Here is a 20,024-nt window from a genome sequence, read left to right as displayed (position 1 = left end):
GTTGTGGACGCAGTGATGCCAAATGTGTATAGTTTCCTTTCTTTTATATTTTTATGTAAATAAATGTGTTGGGAAGTTAAAAAGGGAATTTTTTTCACTTTTTCACTGAAGCGATATTTCTACCTAAATGTATATTTAATAATATATCATTAGGCATTATTACCACTTGAGGAGGTTCATTCTCTTTTACTGTAATGTTGTATGAATTGGTTTCAAAGATCGGATCATTATCATCAACGTCCTGAACAGTAACATGGATTATTATGGTGGAAGACAATGGTGGGATCCCAGAATCTTGAGCCTGCAAAGAAATAACTGTAATATCAGATCCAATGTGACTCCTGGAGGGTCATGTAAATGTTACCTATCTAGAAAAACGATTCTCTGCATACTGCCCTCTTTTTTATATTATGACCTCTTTCCCATCTGTTAATTATTTGTGAAAAAATATCATATTATTCACAATTAAAGACATCAATGGCATTTTGCGATGTCGGACTGGAGGGGGTCTGACAGGGTGTGACCTCCGTTGGTCACTAGAATCAAGCAAAGATGGTGCTAGGAAACGGTCGGACTGGGGTTCCTTGGGCCCATCAGAGGAAATTACTCCCAGGGTGCAAACCCTATATTTGTACCTGTCTTTGCCAAGAAGATAGGGTTGCCCTTCTCTGCTATCATGGACACAAGAATCATCCAGGGCATTCAGTACTTACTATTACTTTCAGGTCATATCTATCAGTTTTTTCATGGTCTAATGGCTTGATATTCATTAAGTGGCCACTAGAGCTGTTAATATAGAAGGTGCCATTAAAGTCATTTTCCAAGGAATATATTATGGCACTGTTGTTTCCAATGTCCAGATCAGTAGCGACAATGGCAGCCAAATCCTGGAAATTCTCATTTTCCAGACATGTGACATTTGGGTTTATGACTGGGAAGAAGATTGGTGCATTATCATTCACATCCAAAACAGTGATGGTGACCTGGAAAAGAAGATAAGGGAGATTATTGTGGCTGATATAAGTTATAGTGAAACATCTTTAAAAGGCCACCTCTTTGAGAAGACCACCCCTTTATCTAGACCAGATTTTCATGTGACAGATTTTCATCTCTATCGCATACTACTGTATGCATACAGGCTATTTTCTTTGAAAAGGTCATTTGTCCAGAAGATTTTCAATGCAATTTGGCCACCCTGAGGTTTCACTGAATAATGAAACATATTTTCCAAATCTAGTTTTCAAAAACATTATTTCTTCATAGCAGCTCCTCAACGTCCATTATTTTTTGGAATAAATCCTCTAACATGTTTAAAGTTGTCATGTTAAAAGATTCATAACACTGAAAGAAGTAAAAAGAATTTAGGAAAAGGGTCATTCTGTGTCATGCATTTGAGTTTTCCATGAAGCAGACATATGTGACATGAAGCAGGTTGTCACGGACGTTCCTGCAACAAGTGGCAGGAGACGGATGAGACTGGCAACACGTGGTTTGATCTGACATGTTTTTCGTTTGGATCAAATGACATCTGTGTTGTTTCTGGTGCTTGCTACACCTTCTTTCCCCAGGTGTGGCTATTATGGTCATTTAACCTTCTCTATTTATTGTTGTTTCTCCCACTATGCTATGCGGTTTTTAGCTTCTGTTTGAGTTGTGGATAGCTGGTGTGTGGATCTCGGCTGAGTTCCTGATGCTGCCATAGCCACTTGAAGTTAAGTGTTTTTTTTCCCTTTTGTATTTTGTATGGGTTATTTTGTGTGTGTTGCATTTCCCTGTCATTTGTATTAAGCCTTGAAGGAGACTTCTGTTCGTCCTTCCTTTTGGAGGAACAGGTTGTCTCAGTCCTGACATTAGTACCAGGGTCCTATAGGGTGAGTTAGGACACTAGGTATAGGATGTATGAACTTGCCTACCTCTGGGTAGGCATACTGGTAGTTAGTCAGGACTTTGATTAGGGTTTTACTAGGAGATGTCAATCTCCTTTCCCTAGTTTCCAGGCTTTACTCCCTCAAACCTTTCCCTCCTATGTCTGGTGTGGTGTTTCCCTCCCGAACGTGACACAGGTAGGAGGTGAAGTGGTTGCTGGAGGCCAGGAGAAGATGGGAGTGGTTGAGGGTGGTTGTAGCCCTTGGTGGCTGACTCCTTTCCCTGATTCCTCCATTTAACCACACTGCACCTGCAGTAAGCTCCCAACAGAACATGTACAGATGGTAGCCCAGTGCATTTGAATGGAGGAGGCATCACATGGAGGTGATTTGCCTGGTCACATGACTCTCCATCAGCAGCCATTTATTGACAAGACCTCCATGTGGACAGAACAAAATACTTTTTACGCAAGGGAGTATACCTTCTAAAATATAGAAAATGGTGCAGAATTTCAACAAAAGCTATATTAGTAATACATTGGTCAACAGTATCCAGAAAGTAGCTGACCCCTTTAATAATAAAGAAATACATCTCACCACTACAGCTGCTGTATTAGGAGAATCCTGCTTGTCCACAGCCATCACAAGAACATTATAACTGTCTTGTTCCTCTCGATCTAATATGACACGTGTAATAATTGTACCTTTCTCTGTAATGGAGAATACTGTTGTATATGTCTTAAGAAAATACATTACTGACACATCTACTCCTGCAGTGACTTTAACAGTGCCAACATCACTGCCTTCTGGCATCCCTTCGAGAAGACTGAAACTATAGTTGGAATTCACAAACTTTGTTTGGCCTTCTGAAAGATTGATGATTACAGTAACTAAAATAAAGAAATAGAGAGAACGTTAAAAACATTTACAGATTTAGTTGGCAGCAATTTGGTTGTGTATCCCGTTCTGTTTTGCTACCCTGTATGCTAACCCATACCATCGGTACAGGGAGGAGGAGATGCATGCATTTCTCAGGGTGTGTCTCCTTTTTCCTGGCTGTGAGCTGTCCAATCACAGCGGACCGCGTCACAGCCTCTGTGATTGGACAAGTCACAGCTAGGGAGAAGGAGACGCCCACTGAGAAACACGGCCATCTCCTCCTCCCTGTACCAATGCTATTGATTAGCAAATAGGGTGGCAAAACAGAACGGGGGGCACAGCACCCAATGGAGCAGCATATCAGTAAAGAAATTAGCAATATGACATCTAGTAAATACGCCCTACAGTGCCAGGTATTGATATTGCAACATCAAAACAGGAGAAAGGTCCTCTTTAAGATATAATCCTGGACAACCTAAATTAACACACAGCATACAGCTCAAAGTTTGAGCATCTTCAGTTATTTTGACTTAAAAGCTATGTACACCTTCAGAGGCAATTTTTTTTAATGACTGCATGTTACTCATATTTGGCTAAAAATAGTGTTTTCAATTGGCCTTTATTAAAAATATTGAGCTGTTCTGTCAGAAAGGGTTAACTGTCATCTAAAAAACCTTATTTAAGCCACATTCTTATCAGTAAGATAAGAGCGGAGTTATAATGAGTGTTCAGACAGCAGAGATAAAGAGTCCATCTGCTCCAGGTGTGACGGTAAAGACAGAAAATCCAAAGGCTGCTGCTAGAGCATGTCAGCTCTGTACAGAAAAAAGAATACCATCGTTTTCATAAAGACCAATTTAGAAAAATATTTTAGCTCAAAATGAGCACAATGCAATAATAAAAAAAAATTGCCCCCAAAGGTGTACATAGCCTTTAACTGAAGCATCAATTCCTAAATATCACAAATGGTTGCAAACCTGGGTAGGTCCCTAAACTCGATAGGGGTCTTTTATCAAACTGGTGTAAAGTAGAACTGGCTTAGTTGCCCATAGAAACCAATCAGATTCCACCTTTCATTTTGTACAGCTCCTTTGGAAAAGGATGAATCTGACTGGTTTCTATGCGCAACAATACCAGTTCTACTTTACAACATATTGATAAATGACCCCATATGTTTTTTCCTAGAAAAACTATCCAACTACCAACATCTGTGTAGACTTGGCCAAGGACACAATAAGGAAAGAAAGGTGACAATAAATTTGAAACCTTGCAAGGACTGTAGGTAAATTGGGTGGGTATAGAATTGTTTTATGCCTTTCAGTTCCAACCATCTGAAGAGTTGTGGTCAGTGAGACCTGTTGGCCACTTTGGGGCTAGGTAGAAGCTTCAGTTCCAAAGTAATTTAAAACAAAATAATACAATTATTCAATTTCTGTGAAAATTGGGAGAAATTTACCAGTAGAAGATAGAGCCGGGACACCATGATCGGTTGCAATCACAGGTATAACAATACTGGTTTCCATACTAATAGCAGATGCATTACTTGTTAAAAAGATGTCTCCATTTTCTTCATTAATGGCAAGTCCTCTATGTGGTTGTGCAAACCTGAAAATAATTGTAATTAATTATTAATATGCTCAACTAGAAGCAGCATGTCCAAAACCCAAATTAATTGAAATAAAAGTATGTAAAAAGTATTGGCAGCTTATGTAATATTGTGGCTTCTTATCTCAAATCAATTATGTGTTACCTGTAAGAAATAAATGAATTGTTCCCAGTGTCCAGGTCAGTAGCGCATACTGATAGAACTGTATCTCCTGCTTTTACTTTATTTAGGGTCAGATCCACAGAATATTCTTTTTTTGCAAAAGTTGGGGCATTGTCATTAATGTCCTTTATGAAAATCACTGCATTTGCAAAGCTCTATGAAAGCAAACAAATCATATTATACAGGGGCTTTATGTATTATATGAAGACACATTGAGTTATTTCGAGGGCACACCAAATTTACAATGTTATACAACTGTACACTGACTGCTTTACATTGCATCTAAGTGTCATATCTTCAGTCAGTGTTGTCTTATGAAAAGATATAATAAAAGATTGATAGAAATGGGAGGGGTGTGCTCACTTTTGTGAGATACTGGTATATCAATGTAGCTTTCTGAGGTCTCACCAAGCAATACATACTCACACCTAGAGTATATATCTTCATACACTAATGTAGAAATACCCAAACTTTTTATAATTGGGAACTTACTAAAAACTTTCCTCTCCCGAAGAACCCCAGAGGTATCCCATTTCGGCTAAAAAAACATATTTGTCATGTGTGCTGAATGTTCTATAGATGAAGTCCAGGAGGCTGCTACAAGAAAGAGGGGACCAATCCCAGGTTGGTGGCTCTCCTAATAATGAATGGTGAGAACCTGTGTAGAGAACCCCCTCTATCTTCAGTGTTGTCCCATGAAAACATATAATAAAATATTTAGAAAAATGTGAGTGGGGTACTCACTTTTGTGAGATACTGTAACGTGAACAAATTCTCTGCATTACCTGTCTTGGTGGATTTCCTTCATCGGATGCTATTAAGGTCAGTATGTATTTGTCCTTAGCCTCTCTATCCAGTGCTCCATGAAAAAAAATATTCCCATTCTAATATAGAAATGAAAAAGTAAAATTAAATATGGAAAACATTGTATCATACCATGCTCAATTTGCTGACAATCACTACTACAATTTTTATGAAAGAAAAAATTTGTGCTTCTCATTTAGTAGTATCGTCATCAGTCCTCAAAAACTCTCTTCCAATTTTCTTCTTCAGTATAGTAATTGGATCTATTAGCATTTTCTAAATGTTGCATATTTAATGATATTACCATATAACTATCAAAACTAAACCAGTCCTTCATACTCCTTGTCAGTACAGATACCCCGATATTCCCTCAGACACGGTCTGTATAATGCTGGTGATTTGTCAAGGTTGTTTAACTCCCATGGCAAAATGTGCCCCCTTCCTGGGGTGTCCACTAAATGCAGAACCTATCACATAGCGATTGACATATCAGCATAGCCATGAGCAGGTACTTTACAGTGCCTTACATGGCAGAATATAGATGACAAATGATGGTTGCTAGCCTATTCAGAATGCATTTCAGACACAACAGATTACTTTCTTAAAATTAACCTTAAAGGGGTTGTCTAGAATTTTGGGGGAAACAGTTTTAACGCTTATCTGTGGGATGTTTATCGCTGAATAGGAAATATGACTAGGAAGTCATATGACCATATGACTTAAAGAGAGGTTTAGGAACATCCCCAACTGGGGCCAATAGGGAAAAAATAGCTGCCTGCCAAAAACAAGATAAGTGGAGACAGAACAAAAAGTTATTCAAGGCAATAAGCAAAAATCAGCATAAACCCTCTTGCACACGAAGGTTGTGCATTCGTAGTAGTGCTTCCATGGGGTTCCGATCCATGCTTCCGTTCTGCATCTCCGTGATTGCGGACCCATTCAAGTGAATGGGTCCGCATCTGTGATGCAGAGTGCACACGGGCCAGTGCCCGTGTATTGCGGACTCGCCGTATGCGGGGCACACAACGTTCGTGTGCAAGAGGCCAAAGACAACTTTCACACTTGCGTTGTTAATACCGGGATTGAGATCCGGTAGAAGATCTCAATACCGGAATTAAACAAATCTGTTTTGATTTTGCACATCAGGATGCATCCGTTCAGTTAGGATGTGGTTGTGTGAAATCAAAACGGAAAAAATGGATCCGTTGCTAAATGAATTGAAAGTCAATGAGTGACAGATCCGTTTTTTTAGGCTCCTAAAAAAATGGATCAGTCACCATTGACTTATATTGTATTCAGTGACGGATCCGTTTTTTCAGTTTTTATAACCGCAGCTTGCAGCTGTTTTGTGCTCGATCACAAAACGGAATGTTGCCGGAATGGAAGACATCCTGATGCATCCTGAACAGATCTCTTTCCATTTAGAATGCATGAGGACTAAAAGGAAACATTTTTTTTCCGGTATTGAGATTCTCTGCTGGATCCCAATACCGCGAAACAACAATGCAAGGGCCAGTCAGGTTCCTGATGATGATAATGAGCATTGAGGAAGTCTTACAGACAATTCAGAAATGGCTAGAACTCCAAAGTAGACTATATGGGCTGTGAGACAGTGAGAGGTCCCATGCAGGTTAGAGGCATAGAAGGGGTTGATAGTACGGGCCACACCCCTATTCCACCACAGGTGAGACCAGCTGGAGGTACTCAAGGGCTTATAAACAACCCTCAGTGTATCAGGAGAGAGAGTGTTTTGTGAAGCAGTGGCTCTGTGTGTGGTCTCAGTCAGGAGGACTGAGGGGCCACAAGGCTTTCAATAGCCTGGAGTTTGGGGGACCACGCAATGCCTGCAGTGAGAGGGTTGCACGGCCAGAGTCAGGCGGACTTTTGGGCCCTAGTTCCCCAGACATACTGTTTTGCTACAACCTGGAGGCTGCTGAGCGACTGGCTGAGAAAGCCGCATCTGATTCCAAGTGTGAACTGCGTTATGTAGGTGAGTCAGGGATATTATTCTGTTTAGGTAGAGCCCAGACGGGCGAGGTGTTTATTTAGTATAATTGTTTATGTTTACCCGGATGTGCCGCAATAAAGCACAGTGTTTGGACCTTAACCGCCTCCGGACCGCCTAACGCAGATGTGCGGTCCGGAGGCGGCAGCCCTGCGCACGACGACGCATATACGCGTCATCTCGCGAGGGCCGGGATTTCCTGTGAACGCGCGCGCACACAGGCGCGCGCGCTCACAGGAACGGAAGGTAAGCGAGTGGATCTCCAGCCTGCCAGCGGCGATCGCTCAGCTGGCAGGCTGGAGATCCGAATTTTTTTTTAACCCCTAACAGGTACATTAGACGCTGTTTTCATAACAGCGTCTAATATACCTCCTACCTGGTCCTCTGGTAGTCCCTTTTGTTAGGATCGACCACCAGAGGACTCAGGTAGGTCAGTAAAGTCGCACCAAACACTACACTACACTAACCCCCCCCCCCCCCCGTCACTTATTAACCCCTTATAAACCCCTGATCACCCATGATCACCCCATATAAACTCCCTGATCACCCCCGTGTCATTGATCACCGCCCTGTCATTGATCACCCCAGTGTCAGGCTCCGTTCAGACGTCCGTATGATTTTTACGGATCCACGGATACATGGATCGGATCCGCAAAAAGCATACGGACGTCTGAATGGAGCCTTACAGGGGGGTGATCAATGACAGGCGGGTGATCACCCATATACACTCCCTGATCACCCCCTGTCATTGATCACCCCCCTGTCATTGATCACCCCCCTGTAAGGCTCCATTCAGACGTCCGCATGATTTTTACGGATCCATGGATACATGGATCGGATCCGCAAAACACATGCGGACGTCTGAATGGAGCCTTACAGGGGGTGATCAATGACAGGCGGGTGATCACCCATATACACTCCCTGATCACCCCCCTGTCATTGATCACCCCCCTGTAAGGCTCCATTCAGACGTCCGCATGTGTTTTGTGGATCCGATCCATGTATCCATGGATCCGTAAAAATCATGCGGACGTCTGAATGGAGCCTTACAGGGGGGGTGATCAGTGACAGGGGGGTGATCACCCTGATCACCCCTGTCATTGATAACCCCCCTGTAAGGCTCCATTCAGACGTCCGCATGTGTTTTGTGGATCCGATCCATGTATCCATGGATCCGTAAAAATCATGCGGACGTCTGAATGGAGCCTTACAGGGGGGGTGATCAGTGACAGGGGGGTGATCACCCTGATCACCCCCTGTCATTGATAACCCCCCTGTAAGGATCCATTCAGACGTCCGCATGTGTTTTGCGGATCCGATCCATGTATCCATGGATCCGTAAAAATCATGCGGACGTCTGAATGGAGCCTTACAGGGGGGGTGATCAGTGACAGGGGGGTGATCACCCTGATCACCCCCTGTCATTGATAACCCCCCTGTAAGGCTCCATTCAGACGTCCGCATGTGTTTTGCGGATCCGATCCATGGATCCGTAAAAATTATACGGACGTCTGAATGAAGCCTTACAGGGGGGTGATCAATGACAGGGGGGTGATCAGGGAGTCTATATGGGTGATCACCCCCCTGTCATTGATCACCCCCCTGTCATTGATCACCCCCCTGTAAGGCTCCATTCAGACATTTTTTTTGGCACAAGTTAGCGGAAATTTTTTGTTTGTTTTTGTTTTTGTTTTTTCTTACAAAGTCTCATATTCTACTAACTTGTGTCAAAAAATAAAATCTCACATGAACTCGCCATACCCCTCACGGAATCCAAATGCGTAAACATTTTTAGACATTTATATTCCAGACTTCTTCTCACGCTTTAGGGCCCCTAAAAACCCAGGGCAGTATAAATACCCCACATGTGACCCCATTTCGGAAAGAAGACACCCCAAGGTATTCCGTGAGGGGCATATTGAGTCCATGAAAGATTGAAATTTTTGTCCTAAGTTAGCGGAAAGTGAGACTTTGTGAGAAAAAAACAAAAAAAAATCAATATCCGCTAACTTATGCAAAAAAAAAATAATTTCTAGGAACTCGCCATGCCCCTCATTGAATACCTTGGGGTGTCTTCTTTCCAAAGTGGGGTCACATGTGGGGTATTTATACTGCCCTGGCTTTTTAGGGGCCCGAAAGTGTGAGAAGAAGTCTGGGATCCAAATGTCTAAAAATGCCCTCCTAAAAGGAATTTGGACCCCTTTGCGCATCTAGGCTGCAAAAAAGTGTCACACATCTGGTATCGCCGTACTCAGGAGAAGTTGGGCAATGTGTTTTGGGGTGTCATTTTACATATACCCATGCTGGGTGAGAAAAATATCTTGGTCAAATGCCAACTATGTATAAAAAAATGGGAAAAGTTGTCTTTTGCCAAGATATTTCTCTCACCCAGCATGGGTATATGTAAAATGACACCCCAAAACACATTCCCCAACTTCTCCTGAGTACGGCGATACCACATGTGTGACACTTTTTTGCAGCCAAGGTGGGCAAAGGGGCACATATTCCAAAGTGCACCTTTCGGATTTCGCAGGCCATTTTTTACACATTTTGATTGCAAGGTACTTCTTACACATTTGGGCCCCTAAATTGCCAGGGCAGTATAACTACGCCACAAGTGACCCCATTTTGGAAAGAAGACACCCCAAGGTATTCCGTGAGGGGCACGGCGAGTTCCTAGAATTTTTTATTTTTTGTCACAAGTTAGCGGAAAATGATGATTTTTCTTTTTTTTTCTTTTTTCCTTACAAAGTCTCATATTCCACTAACTTGTGATAAAAAATAAAAAATTCTAGGAACTCGCCATGCCCCTCACGGAATACCTTGGGGTGTCTTCTTTCCAAAATGGGGTCACTTGTGGCGTAGTTATACTGCCCTGGCAATTTAGGGGCCCAAATTTGTGAGAAGAACTTTGCAATCAAAATGTGTAAAAAATGGCCTGCGAAATCCAAAAGGTGCTCTTTGGAATATGTGCCCCTTTGCCCACCTTGGCATCAAAAAAGTGTCACACATCTGGTATCGCCGTACTCAGGAGAAGTTGGGGAATGTGTTTTGGGGTGTCATTTTACATATACCCATGCTGGGTGAGAGAAATATCTTGGCAAAAGACAACTTTTCCCATTTTTTTATACAAAGTTGGCATTTGACCAAGATATTTTTCTCACCCAGCATGGGTATATGTAAAATGACACCCCAAAACACATTCCCCAACTTCTCCTGAGTACGGCGATACCAGATGTGTGACACTTTTTTGCAGCCAAGGTGGGCAAAGGGGCACATATTCCAAAGTGCACCTTTCGGATTTCACCGGTCATTTTTTACACATTTCGATTGCAAAGATCTTCTCACACATTTGGGCCCCTAAATTGCCAGGGCAGTATAACTACCCCACATGTGACCCCATTTTGGAAAGAAGACACCCCAAGGTATTCCGTGAGGGGCATGGCGAGTTCCTAGAATTTTTTATTTTTTGTCGCAAGTTAGTGGAATATGAGACTTTGTAAGAAAAAAATAATAATAAAAAATCATCATCATTTTCCGCTAACTTGTGACAAAAAATAAAAAGTTCTATGAACTCACTATGCCCATCAACGAATACCTTAGGGTGTCTACTTTCCGAAATGGGGTCATTTGTGGGGGTTTTCTACTGTTTGGGCATTGTAGAACCTCAGGAATCATGACAGGTGCTCAGAAAGTCAGAGCTGCTTCAAAAAGCGGAAATTCACATTTTTGTACCATAGTTTGTAAACGCTATAACTTTTACCCAAACCATTTTTTTTTGCCCAAACATTTTTTTTTAATCAAAGACATGTAGAACAATAAATTTAGCGAAAAATTTATATGTGGATGTCGTTTTTTTTGCTAAATTTTACAGCTGAAAGTGAAAAATGTCATTTTTTTGCAAAAAATCGTTACATTTCGATTAATAACAAAAAAAGTAAAAATGTCAGCAGCAATAAAATACCACCAAATGAAAGCTCTATTAGTGAGAAGAAAAGGAGGTAAAATTCATTTGGGTGGTAAGTTGCATGACCGAGCGATAAACGGTGAAAGGAGTGTAGTGCCGAAGTGTAAAAAGTGGCCTGGTCATTAAGGGGGTTTCAGCTAGCGGGGCTGAAGTGGTTAAACTTGGTGTTTGGCAAATATATCTGTGAGTGTGACCCCCGAAAGCAAGCTAATCCCTCACAGGGCACATATATTTCTGACTATACTTTTAGAGAGCATCTGTCAGCTGGATCAAACCCTATTAAACCAAGCATAATGCAGGTAGTGTTTATCCTGATGCGTAAAATGACACCTTTCTGATATTTCTCCAAAATGCCATTACTGAATAAAAGTTATTCTTCTGCAAATAAGCTTATTGGAGCATCAAGTGGTAGGCCGAGCCCCTCGGAGCAACAGATTTTCAATGCCCTGCCCCTCTTGCCATTTCCCCCTGTCCTATTTACTGACAGGGCCAGACATCTTGCCTGGTCTTGGAATCTGTTGCATATATAGTATATTTAACCTGTTAGGAGATTCATGCTACCCAAACTATGGGCATTGTAGAATGCCAGCTTACATTCATTACAGAATACTATGTTTTAGTGCTTCACAGAAAACATACTTAAAAACCACAAGAGTCGTGGGAGAGTGTCCTCAACTGTCTCTTACCCTCAGCCTCTCCGAGAGGCTTGTTAGTCATGCCGGGCGAGCAGAAGCTCGAGGAGACTCCCCAAAACTCTTCTCCCCATTCCCGGCTCATTTTCTAAATAGGTTTCAGTGTAAGATATAGCTATCACTCATTAGGGAACCTGTTGGGATTTCATGCGGTCAGTGGTTCAGGAGGTATGAAGCTCCTGGGAATTTCCCAGGGGATGTGAACTGTACATACTACTGCATGGATAAAATTACCACTTCCAAAACCTAGAGATGCAGATTATGCACACTACTTTTTATTATAAAACTTCAGACTGTGTATAATAAAGTGTTAAAGAATCCTGAAAAATCGATAGATTTTAGAAATCATCATCCTTAGCAGATGTCATCACTGGGCCATACATGAACCACAGTGAGTGTGATCTACCTGTCCACTGCACCGCACATGTATGGCACAGAGCAAGAAGGTGCTATAATGACCCTATCAATGTCAGACCCTAATAGAGTTATAAGGGTGCGCTTTCGGGTTTTAGAGCATTCAGATGCCATGGTCAGGTTTGTCCACGCCATCTGAAGTTTTAGAAATCAGCATTATTGCCAGTTGTGGACTTTAGCCGCATGTGTCTGCTATATGAAACAGCAGGCACCAGCAGCTATGGCGCCCGCTACATGTGGGAGCGGGAGCGGGCGCCATGCTTAAAGTCCCGGGAAGAGGTGAAAGAGAACCTGTCACCAATCCTGACATGTTTGTTTTAGTAACTACTTGCATTCTCCATGTAATAACAATTCTATTCATATATCTTATTCTTAGGAGAAGTTTATGAATGCCAGCAGTTGGTTGGGGGAGTCGCTGCACAGTCGGACTCTGTCAGCACTGACTGGATAGTGTAAGACTGTTCATGGAAACACCCCTAAGGCTACTTTCACACTAGCGTTCGGGCGGATCCGTTCTGAACGGATCCGCTCATAATAATGCAGACGGAGGCTCCGTTCAGAACGGATCCGTCTGCATTATATTAGCAAAAAAAAGCTAAGTGTGAAAATAGCCTGGGACGGATCCGTCCAGACTTTCAATGTAAAGTCAATGGGGGACGGATCCGCTTGAAGATTGAGCCACATTGTGGCATCTTCAAACGGATCCGTCCCCATTGACTTACATTGTAAGTCTGGACGGATCCGCACGCCTCCGCACGGCCAGGCGGACACCCGAACGCTGCAAGCAGCGTTCAGCTGTCCGCCTGTCCGTGCGGAGGCGAGCGGAGCGGAGGCTGAACGCCGCCAGACTGATGCAGTCTGAGCGGATCCGCTCCATTCAGACTGCATCAGGGCTGGACGGCTGCGTTCGGGTCCGCTCGTGAGCCCCTTCAAACGGAGCTCACGAGCGGACACCCGAACGCTAGTGTGAAAGCAGCCTAACACTGCTGGCAATTTATTCATAAACATCTAGAAGGAATAATAGAGGAATGGCATAAAAAAATTATTTTTTTTACATGGGAAATGTAAGTAGTTACTACATCATAGCTGTCAGGAGAAGTTACAAGTCCTCTTAAAATAACCTTTTTTGCAGCTCACTCTTTCTCCCCCTTCTCTCTCCATAGACTTGTATGAGCAGCATGTGATCTGAACCTTAAGTGATCTAGCAGATAAAAGCGCTGGACAATCGCTTGTCATGGTTTTTGTGGCTCATACTTTATGATCTCAGGTTTTTATTATAACGGTCATAATGAATAAACCCTCTTACTTTTTGCAATTTGAACCTCTTGTCTGTGGTTTCAGCATCGGAAGTAACCGTAACCATTCCATTTAATCCTGCATCCAAGTCGGTTACATTTAACCTAGCCACTAGAAAGGGTTTGGGGCCAGTGTAGTCCCCTTCAGGTATGATATAGTGGAGAGGCAGGTTCTGAAACTCTGGATTATTATCATTGACATCAGTAACGTTTATGATGACCTCTGCACTGGAATTCAGGCCACCCGACACTGCATCAAACACCCAGACCTGCAAGATGTTTAAAATCAAATGTTATACTGTCAAACATTGGGAAACCATGCAAGCAACATTACATACATGTACAGATAAAGGTTAAGTGCAGTGTGTCAAGGTCAAGGCATGTTTTGTACAGTATTTGCAGTGTTGGCCCTTCTTTTTCAGGACCTCTGCAATTCGACTGGGCATGCTCTCAATCAACTTCTGGGCCAATTCCTGACTGATAGCAACCCATCCTTTATAATCACTTCTTGGAGTTGGTCAGAATTAGTGGGTTTTTGTTTGTCCACCCGCCTCTTGAGGATTGACCACAAGTTCTCAATGGGATTAAGATCTGGGGAGTTTCCAGGCCATGGACCCAAAATGTCAACGTTTTGGTCCCCGAGCCACTTAGTTATCACTTTTGCCTTATGGCACGGTGCTCCATCGTGCTGGAAAATGCATTGTTCTTCACCAAACTGTTGTTGGATTGTTGGAAGAAGTTGCTGTTGGAGGGTGTTTTGGTACCATTCTTTATTGATGGCTGTGTTTTTGGGCAAAATTGTGAGTGAGCCCACTCCCTTGGATGAGAAGCAACCCCACACATGAATGGTCTCAGGATGCTTTACTGTTGGCATGACACAGGACTGATGGTAGCGCTCACCTTTTCTTCTCCGGACAAGCCTTTTTCCTGATGCCCCAAACAATCGGAAAGAGGCTTCATCGGAGAATATGACTTTGCCCCAGTCCTCAGCAGTCCATTCACCATATTTTCTGCAGAAGATCAATCTGTCCCTGATGTTTTTTTTGGAGAGAAGTGGCTTCTTTGCTGCCCTTCTTGACACCAGGCCATCTTCCAAAAGTCTTCGCCTCACTGTGCGTGCAGATGCGCTCACACCTGCCTGCTGCCATTGCTGAGCAAGCTCTACACTGGTGGCACTCCGATCCCGCAGCTGAATCCTCTTTAGGAGACGATCCTGGTGCTTGCTGGACTTTCTTGGATGCCCTGAAGCCTTCTTAACAAGAATGGAACCGCTTTCCTTGAAGTTCTTGATGATCCTATAAATTGTTGATTAAGATGCAATCTTAGTAGCCACAATATCCTTGCCTGTGAAGCCATTTTTATGCAACGCAATGATGGCTGCACGCGTTTCTTTGCAGGTCACCATGGTTAACAATGGAAGAACAATGATTTCAAGCATTACCCTCCTTTTAACAGGTCAAGTCTGCCATTTTAACCCAATCAGCCTGACTGTCATGGTCTTACCTCCTTGCTGTTCTCCTTCGTTTGACATGTGCTGGCGGCCATCTTGGTTTCTGGGTTTCTTGTAGCCTCCCACCCTGCGGCTCCTCCTTCCCACTGGGAGGAGCTGGATGCCTAGCTGCTATATATAGGAGGTCTGTGGCTTCAGTTCCCTGCTTGGTCCTCCTGTGCTCACATGCTTCTAAGACTGCTGCTGCTTCTGGTTCCTGATCCTGGCTTCGTCTGACTACCCTGCTGATTCCTGATCCTGGCTTCGTCTGACTACCCTGTTGGTTCCTGATCCTGGCTTCATCTGACTACCCTTCTGGTTCCTGATCTCTGGTTTCGCAAGACCCTGCCTCGGTTTAGCCATCCGTTTGGACTTTTGCCTTACAGCTTTATTTTCAATAAAGCCTTCTTATTTCCACTCATCTCTTGTACGTCTGGTTCATGGTTCCATGACATTAGGACCAAGCCATGAATTCTGACGGTACAGGGCCATCCTCGCTACCTACGCTGGTTGCCAGACTTGATCAGCAGGATCACCTGTTGGGTCGGTTCGCTGTGGCGTTGCAAACCCTGCTTGAACGCACGGCTCATTTAGCTTCCGTTGCCGATGGGTCGGTTGTCGCTCCTGGGCCCGCTCCTACTGCCGCTCCGGTTGTTGCGCCAGAGTCTACCCCGACACCTGTTGCTGCGCCTGCGGTGTTTCGGGGTATGACCGGTTCTGCCCCCCTTCCACAGCGCTTTGGGGGAGAGCCAACTCAGTGCCGAGGTTTCCTTAACCAGGTGGGCATTTACTTCGAGTTGCTGCCACATGCCTTTCCTACTGAGAGATCAAAGGTGGGCTTCTTGATCTCGCTGCTCTCGGACAAGGCCTTGGCCTGGGCCAGCCCTTTATGGGAGAACAACAATCCGGTGGTTGCCGAGTTTTCCGGTTTTGTTGCTTCTCTTCGGAAGGTATTCGATGTGCCGGCTCGTGCTGCCTCTGCTGCGAAGCTCCTTATGTCCATCAGACAGGGTTCACGATCCGTAGCTGAATACGCCATTGAGTTTCGTACCCTGGCAGCAGAGGTGGGCTGGAATAATGAGGCTCTGGTCGCTGCTTTCTCTCATGGTCTCTCGGATGCCTTGAAGGATGAGGTTGCAGCTAAGGACCTACCTGTGGAGCTCGAGTCTCTTATTTCTTTCCTGATTTTGATTGACACCAGACTCAGGGAGAGACCTTCCTTTCAGGAGAGCCTGCGGAGGCCTTCTAACAGATTGGCGCCTACGTTTGCTGTCCCACCCGTGCCTCCCTCTCCTCCCACGCCTCCTGGGGATGACTTGTCTGGGGGTGAACCCATGCAGCTGGGGTTTGCTCGCCTGTCCGAGGGGGAGAGGGTACTCCGGAGACGCGAGGGCCGATGCATGTACTGTGGTCTCGGTGGGCATTTTCGGTTGGCATGCCCGAACCGTCCGGGAAACGCTTGCACCTGAGATCCTGTCGGGGGCAGATCTTGGGTGGAGTCTCCTCGTCCCCGGTTTCCCGTGTTGACAAACCACTGATTACTGTTGTCCTCTCCTGGGTCGGGGGCTCGGTGACGACCCAGGCGTTGGTGGACTCTGGTGCTGGTGGTTTGTTCATTGATAGTGTGTTCGCTGCCGCCAATTCCATTCCTCTGCAGCCTCGAGGTTCCCCACTGGCTCTTGAGGCGATAGACGGCAGACCCCTTCTGCCGCCACACGTGACTCATGAGACCCTTCCAGTGGGGATGGCCATTGGTGCCGTTCACAGAGAGTCGGTCTGTCTCCAGGTTATTTCGTCTCCACACTACTCGGTGGTCTTGGGGTACCCCTGGCTCCAGAAGCATAATCCGACTTTCGATTGGAAATCGGCCGAGATCCTCTCGTGGTCACCGCAGTGTGGGGCTAGTTGCATCCATGGGCCTGTCAAGTTGCTGTGTACTTCCTCGGACTCTCTGTTGCCTCCTGAATACGAGGAGTACCGGGATGTATTCGATAAGGTGCGTGCGGTTGCCCTACCTCCGCACCGCCCATACGATTGTGCCATAGAGTTACAATCTGGTGCCGTTCCTCCTCGTGGCAAAGTCTATCCACTGTCGGTAGCGGAGAATGAGGCCATGGAGGAGTACGTGAGGGAGGCGCTTTCACGCGGACACATTCGCAAATCCTCGTCCCCGGCAGGGGCTGGATTTTTCTTTGTGAAAAAGAAGGGCGGTGAGTTGAGGCCTTGCATCGATTACAGGGGTCTCAATCGCATCACGATCAAGAACGCTTACCCGATGCCCTTGATTTCCGAGCTGTTCGATCGCCTCAAAGGGGCCACGGTCTTTACCAAACTCGACCTGAGGGCGGCATATAACCTGGTAAGGATCAAGGCGGGCGATGAGTGGAAGACCGCGTTTAACACCAGGACCGGTCATTATGAATCCTTGGTTATGCCCTTTGGGTTGTGCAATGCGCCCGCAGTCTTCCAGGAATTCATCAACGATGTTTTCCGTGACCTGTTGCAGCAGTGTGTGGTGGTCTATTTGGATGACATCTTGGTATATTCTGAATCCATGGAGGCTCACATTCTGGATGTCAGACGAGTGTTGCAACGGTTACGAGAGAACAAGCTGTTCGGTAAGCTTGAGAAATGCGAATTTCACCGATCCCAGGTAACCTTCTTAGGTTACATCATTTCCGCTGAGGGGTTCTCCATGGATCCTGAGAAGGTTTCGGCTGTCTTACAGTGGCCCCAGCCCAGTGGTCTTCGTGCCCTGCAGCGCTTTTTGGGCTTCGCCAATTATTATCGGAAGTTCATCAGGGACTTTTCCATGCTAGCCAAGCCTCTCACGGATCTGACCAGGAAGGGCAGTAATCCCCAGGTCTGGCCGCCCGAGGCCATCCGAGCTTTTGAGGCTCTAAAGTCCGCCTTTGTGTCGGCTCCGATTCTGTCGCATCCCAACCCTGGGTTGCCGTTTGTCCTCGAGGTGGACGCGTCTGAGACGGGAGTAGGCGCCCTCCTGTCTCAGCGTAGAACACCAGAGGGTCCTCTGCTTCCTTGTGGGTTTTACTCCCGGAAACTGTCTTCCGCGGAGTGCAACTATCAGATTGGTGACAGGGAGTTATTGGCCATCGTGCAGGCTCTTAAAGAATGGAGGCACTTGCTCGAGGGCTCGGTGGTTCCGGTTCTCATCCTGACGGACCACAAGAATCTGACCTACCTCTCTGAGGCCAAGAGATTGACACCACGTCAGGCCAGATGGGCTCTGTTCTTGTCACGTTTTAATTACGTGGTCTCCTACCTACCCGGTTCCAAGAACATCAGAGCGGATGCCTTATCACGGCAGTACTCCGAGCTGTCCGGGGAGGAGTCGATTCCGACTTCGGTCATACCTCCGAATCAGATCCTGGCCGCCATTCGCACCAGCCTGACCTCTCCCCTGGGTGAGCAGATTTTGGCGGCTCAATCTGGTGCTCCCTCTGGGAGACCCAACGGCAGGTGTTTTGTGCCTGAGGAGTTGCGCACTCGGTTGTTGCGAACCTACCATAACTCCAAGGCCGTGGGGCATCCTGGAAAGAATCAGCTGTCCTGGGCTGTTTCACGTCTGTTCTGGTGGCCTTCTCTACGTTCCGACATCGCCGCATATGTAGCGGCATGCTCCGTTTGTGCCCAGAGTAAGTCCCCTCGGCACCTTCCGTTGGGCCTTTTGCAACCCATAGCCACCGGGGAGCGTCCATGGTCACACCTGGGGATGGATTTCATTGTGGACCTCCCTGCATCCCGAGGCCATACGGTCATTCTCATGATAGTGGATCGGTTTTCCAAAATGTGCCACTGTGTACCTCTCAAGAAGTTACCCTCTGCACAAGAGTTGGCCTCGATTTTTGCCAGGGAGGTCTTCCGGTTGCACGGTTTGCCCAAGGAGATTGTGTCGGATCGGGGGAGTCAGTTTGTGTCCAGGTTCTGGCGCGCCTTTTGCTCCCAGTTGGGGATTCATCTCTCTTTCTCATCGGCCTACCACCCTCAATCCAATGGGGCCGCAGAACGATCCAATCAGGCCTTGGAGCAATTCCTTCGTTGCTATGTCTCCGATCACCAAGACAATTGGGTTGACCTCCTGCCTTGGGCTGAGTTTGCCAGGAACACGGCGGTGAACTCTTCCTCTGGGACGTCTCCCTTCATGGCCAATTATGGGTTCCAACCTGCCGTGTTACCGGAGGTATTCTCTCCCCAGGATATTCCGGCTGTGGAGGATCACCTTTCCGTCCTACGTGCTTCTTGGGTACAGATCCAGAGGTCCCTTGAGGTCTCTGCGCAGCGCCAGAGACTCCAGGCTGATCGCAGACGAGCGCCCGCTCCTTCCTACCAGGTCGGAGACCGCGTATGGTTGTCCACCCGCAACCTCAACCTTCGAGTGCCCACTCCCAAGCTGGCGCCTCGCTTTGTTGGTCCCTTCCGAGTGCTTCGCAGGGTAAACCCGGTAGCCTATGCCCTTGCGCTTCCTCCTGGCATGCGGATCTCCAACGTGTTTCATGTCTCCCTCTTGAAGCCACTGGTGTGTAATCGTTTCACTTCCTCGATTCCTCGGCCTCGTCCGGTCCAAGTGGGCAATCGTGAGGAGTATGAGGTGAGCAATATCCTGGACTCACGCCTGGTCCGCGGCCGGGTGCAGTTTTTGGTCCATTGGCGTGGTTATGGTCCAGAGGAGCGTTCCTGGGTTCCCTCCGCAGATGTCCATGCTCCTGCCTTGCTCCGAGCCTTCCACGCACGCTTCCCTCAGAAACCGTTCCTTACTCCGCGGAGGAGGGGCCCTTGAGGGGGAGGTACTGTCATGGTCTTACCTCCTTGCTGTTCTCCTTCGTTT

At 45.9% G+C, this 20,024-nt stretch overlaps 1 protein-coding gene across 2 annotated transcripts in view; it reads right to left on the bottom strand.

The window, feature by feature from the left end:
• Window positions 1–20,024, bottom strand: part of LOC122934218 (protocadherin Fat 4-like) — a 140,326-nt gene that overhangs the window by 70,196 nt on the left and 50,106 nt on the right. For both annotated transcript variants that reach the window (XM_044289521.1, XM_044289519.1), the window contains exons 11-17: window positions 13,701–13,958; window positions 5,298–5,396; window positions 4,495–4,667; window positions 4,201–4,349; window positions 2,463–2,755; window positions 714–983; window positions 164–301 (exon numbers count right to left, since the gene is read on the bottom strand). In XM_044289521.1, the coding sequence (XP_044145456.1) occupies window positions 164–301; window positions 714–983; window positions 2,463–2,755; window positions 4,201–4,349; window positions 4,495–4,667; window positions 5,298–5,396; window positions 13,701–13,958 (1,380 nt within the window). The remainder of the gene's footprint in view (window positions 1–163; window positions 302–713; window positions 984–2,462; window positions 2,756–4,200; window positions 4,350–4,494; window positions 4,668–5,297; window positions 5,397–13,700; window positions 13,959–20,024) is intronic.

The sequence above is a fragment of the Bufo gargarizans genome, chromosome 4 (genome assembly GCF_014858855.1).
Source record: "Bufo gargarizans isolate SCDJY-AF-19 chromosome 4, ASM1485885v1, whole genome shotgun sequence".
NCBI classification, from domain to species: domain Eukaryota; kingdom Metazoa; phylum Chordata; class Amphibia; order Anura; family Bufonidae; genus Bufo; species Bufo gargarizans.
The sequence above is the reverse complement of the archived record's forward strand: the minus strand, read 5'-3'. Positions and strand labels throughout refer to the sequence as shown.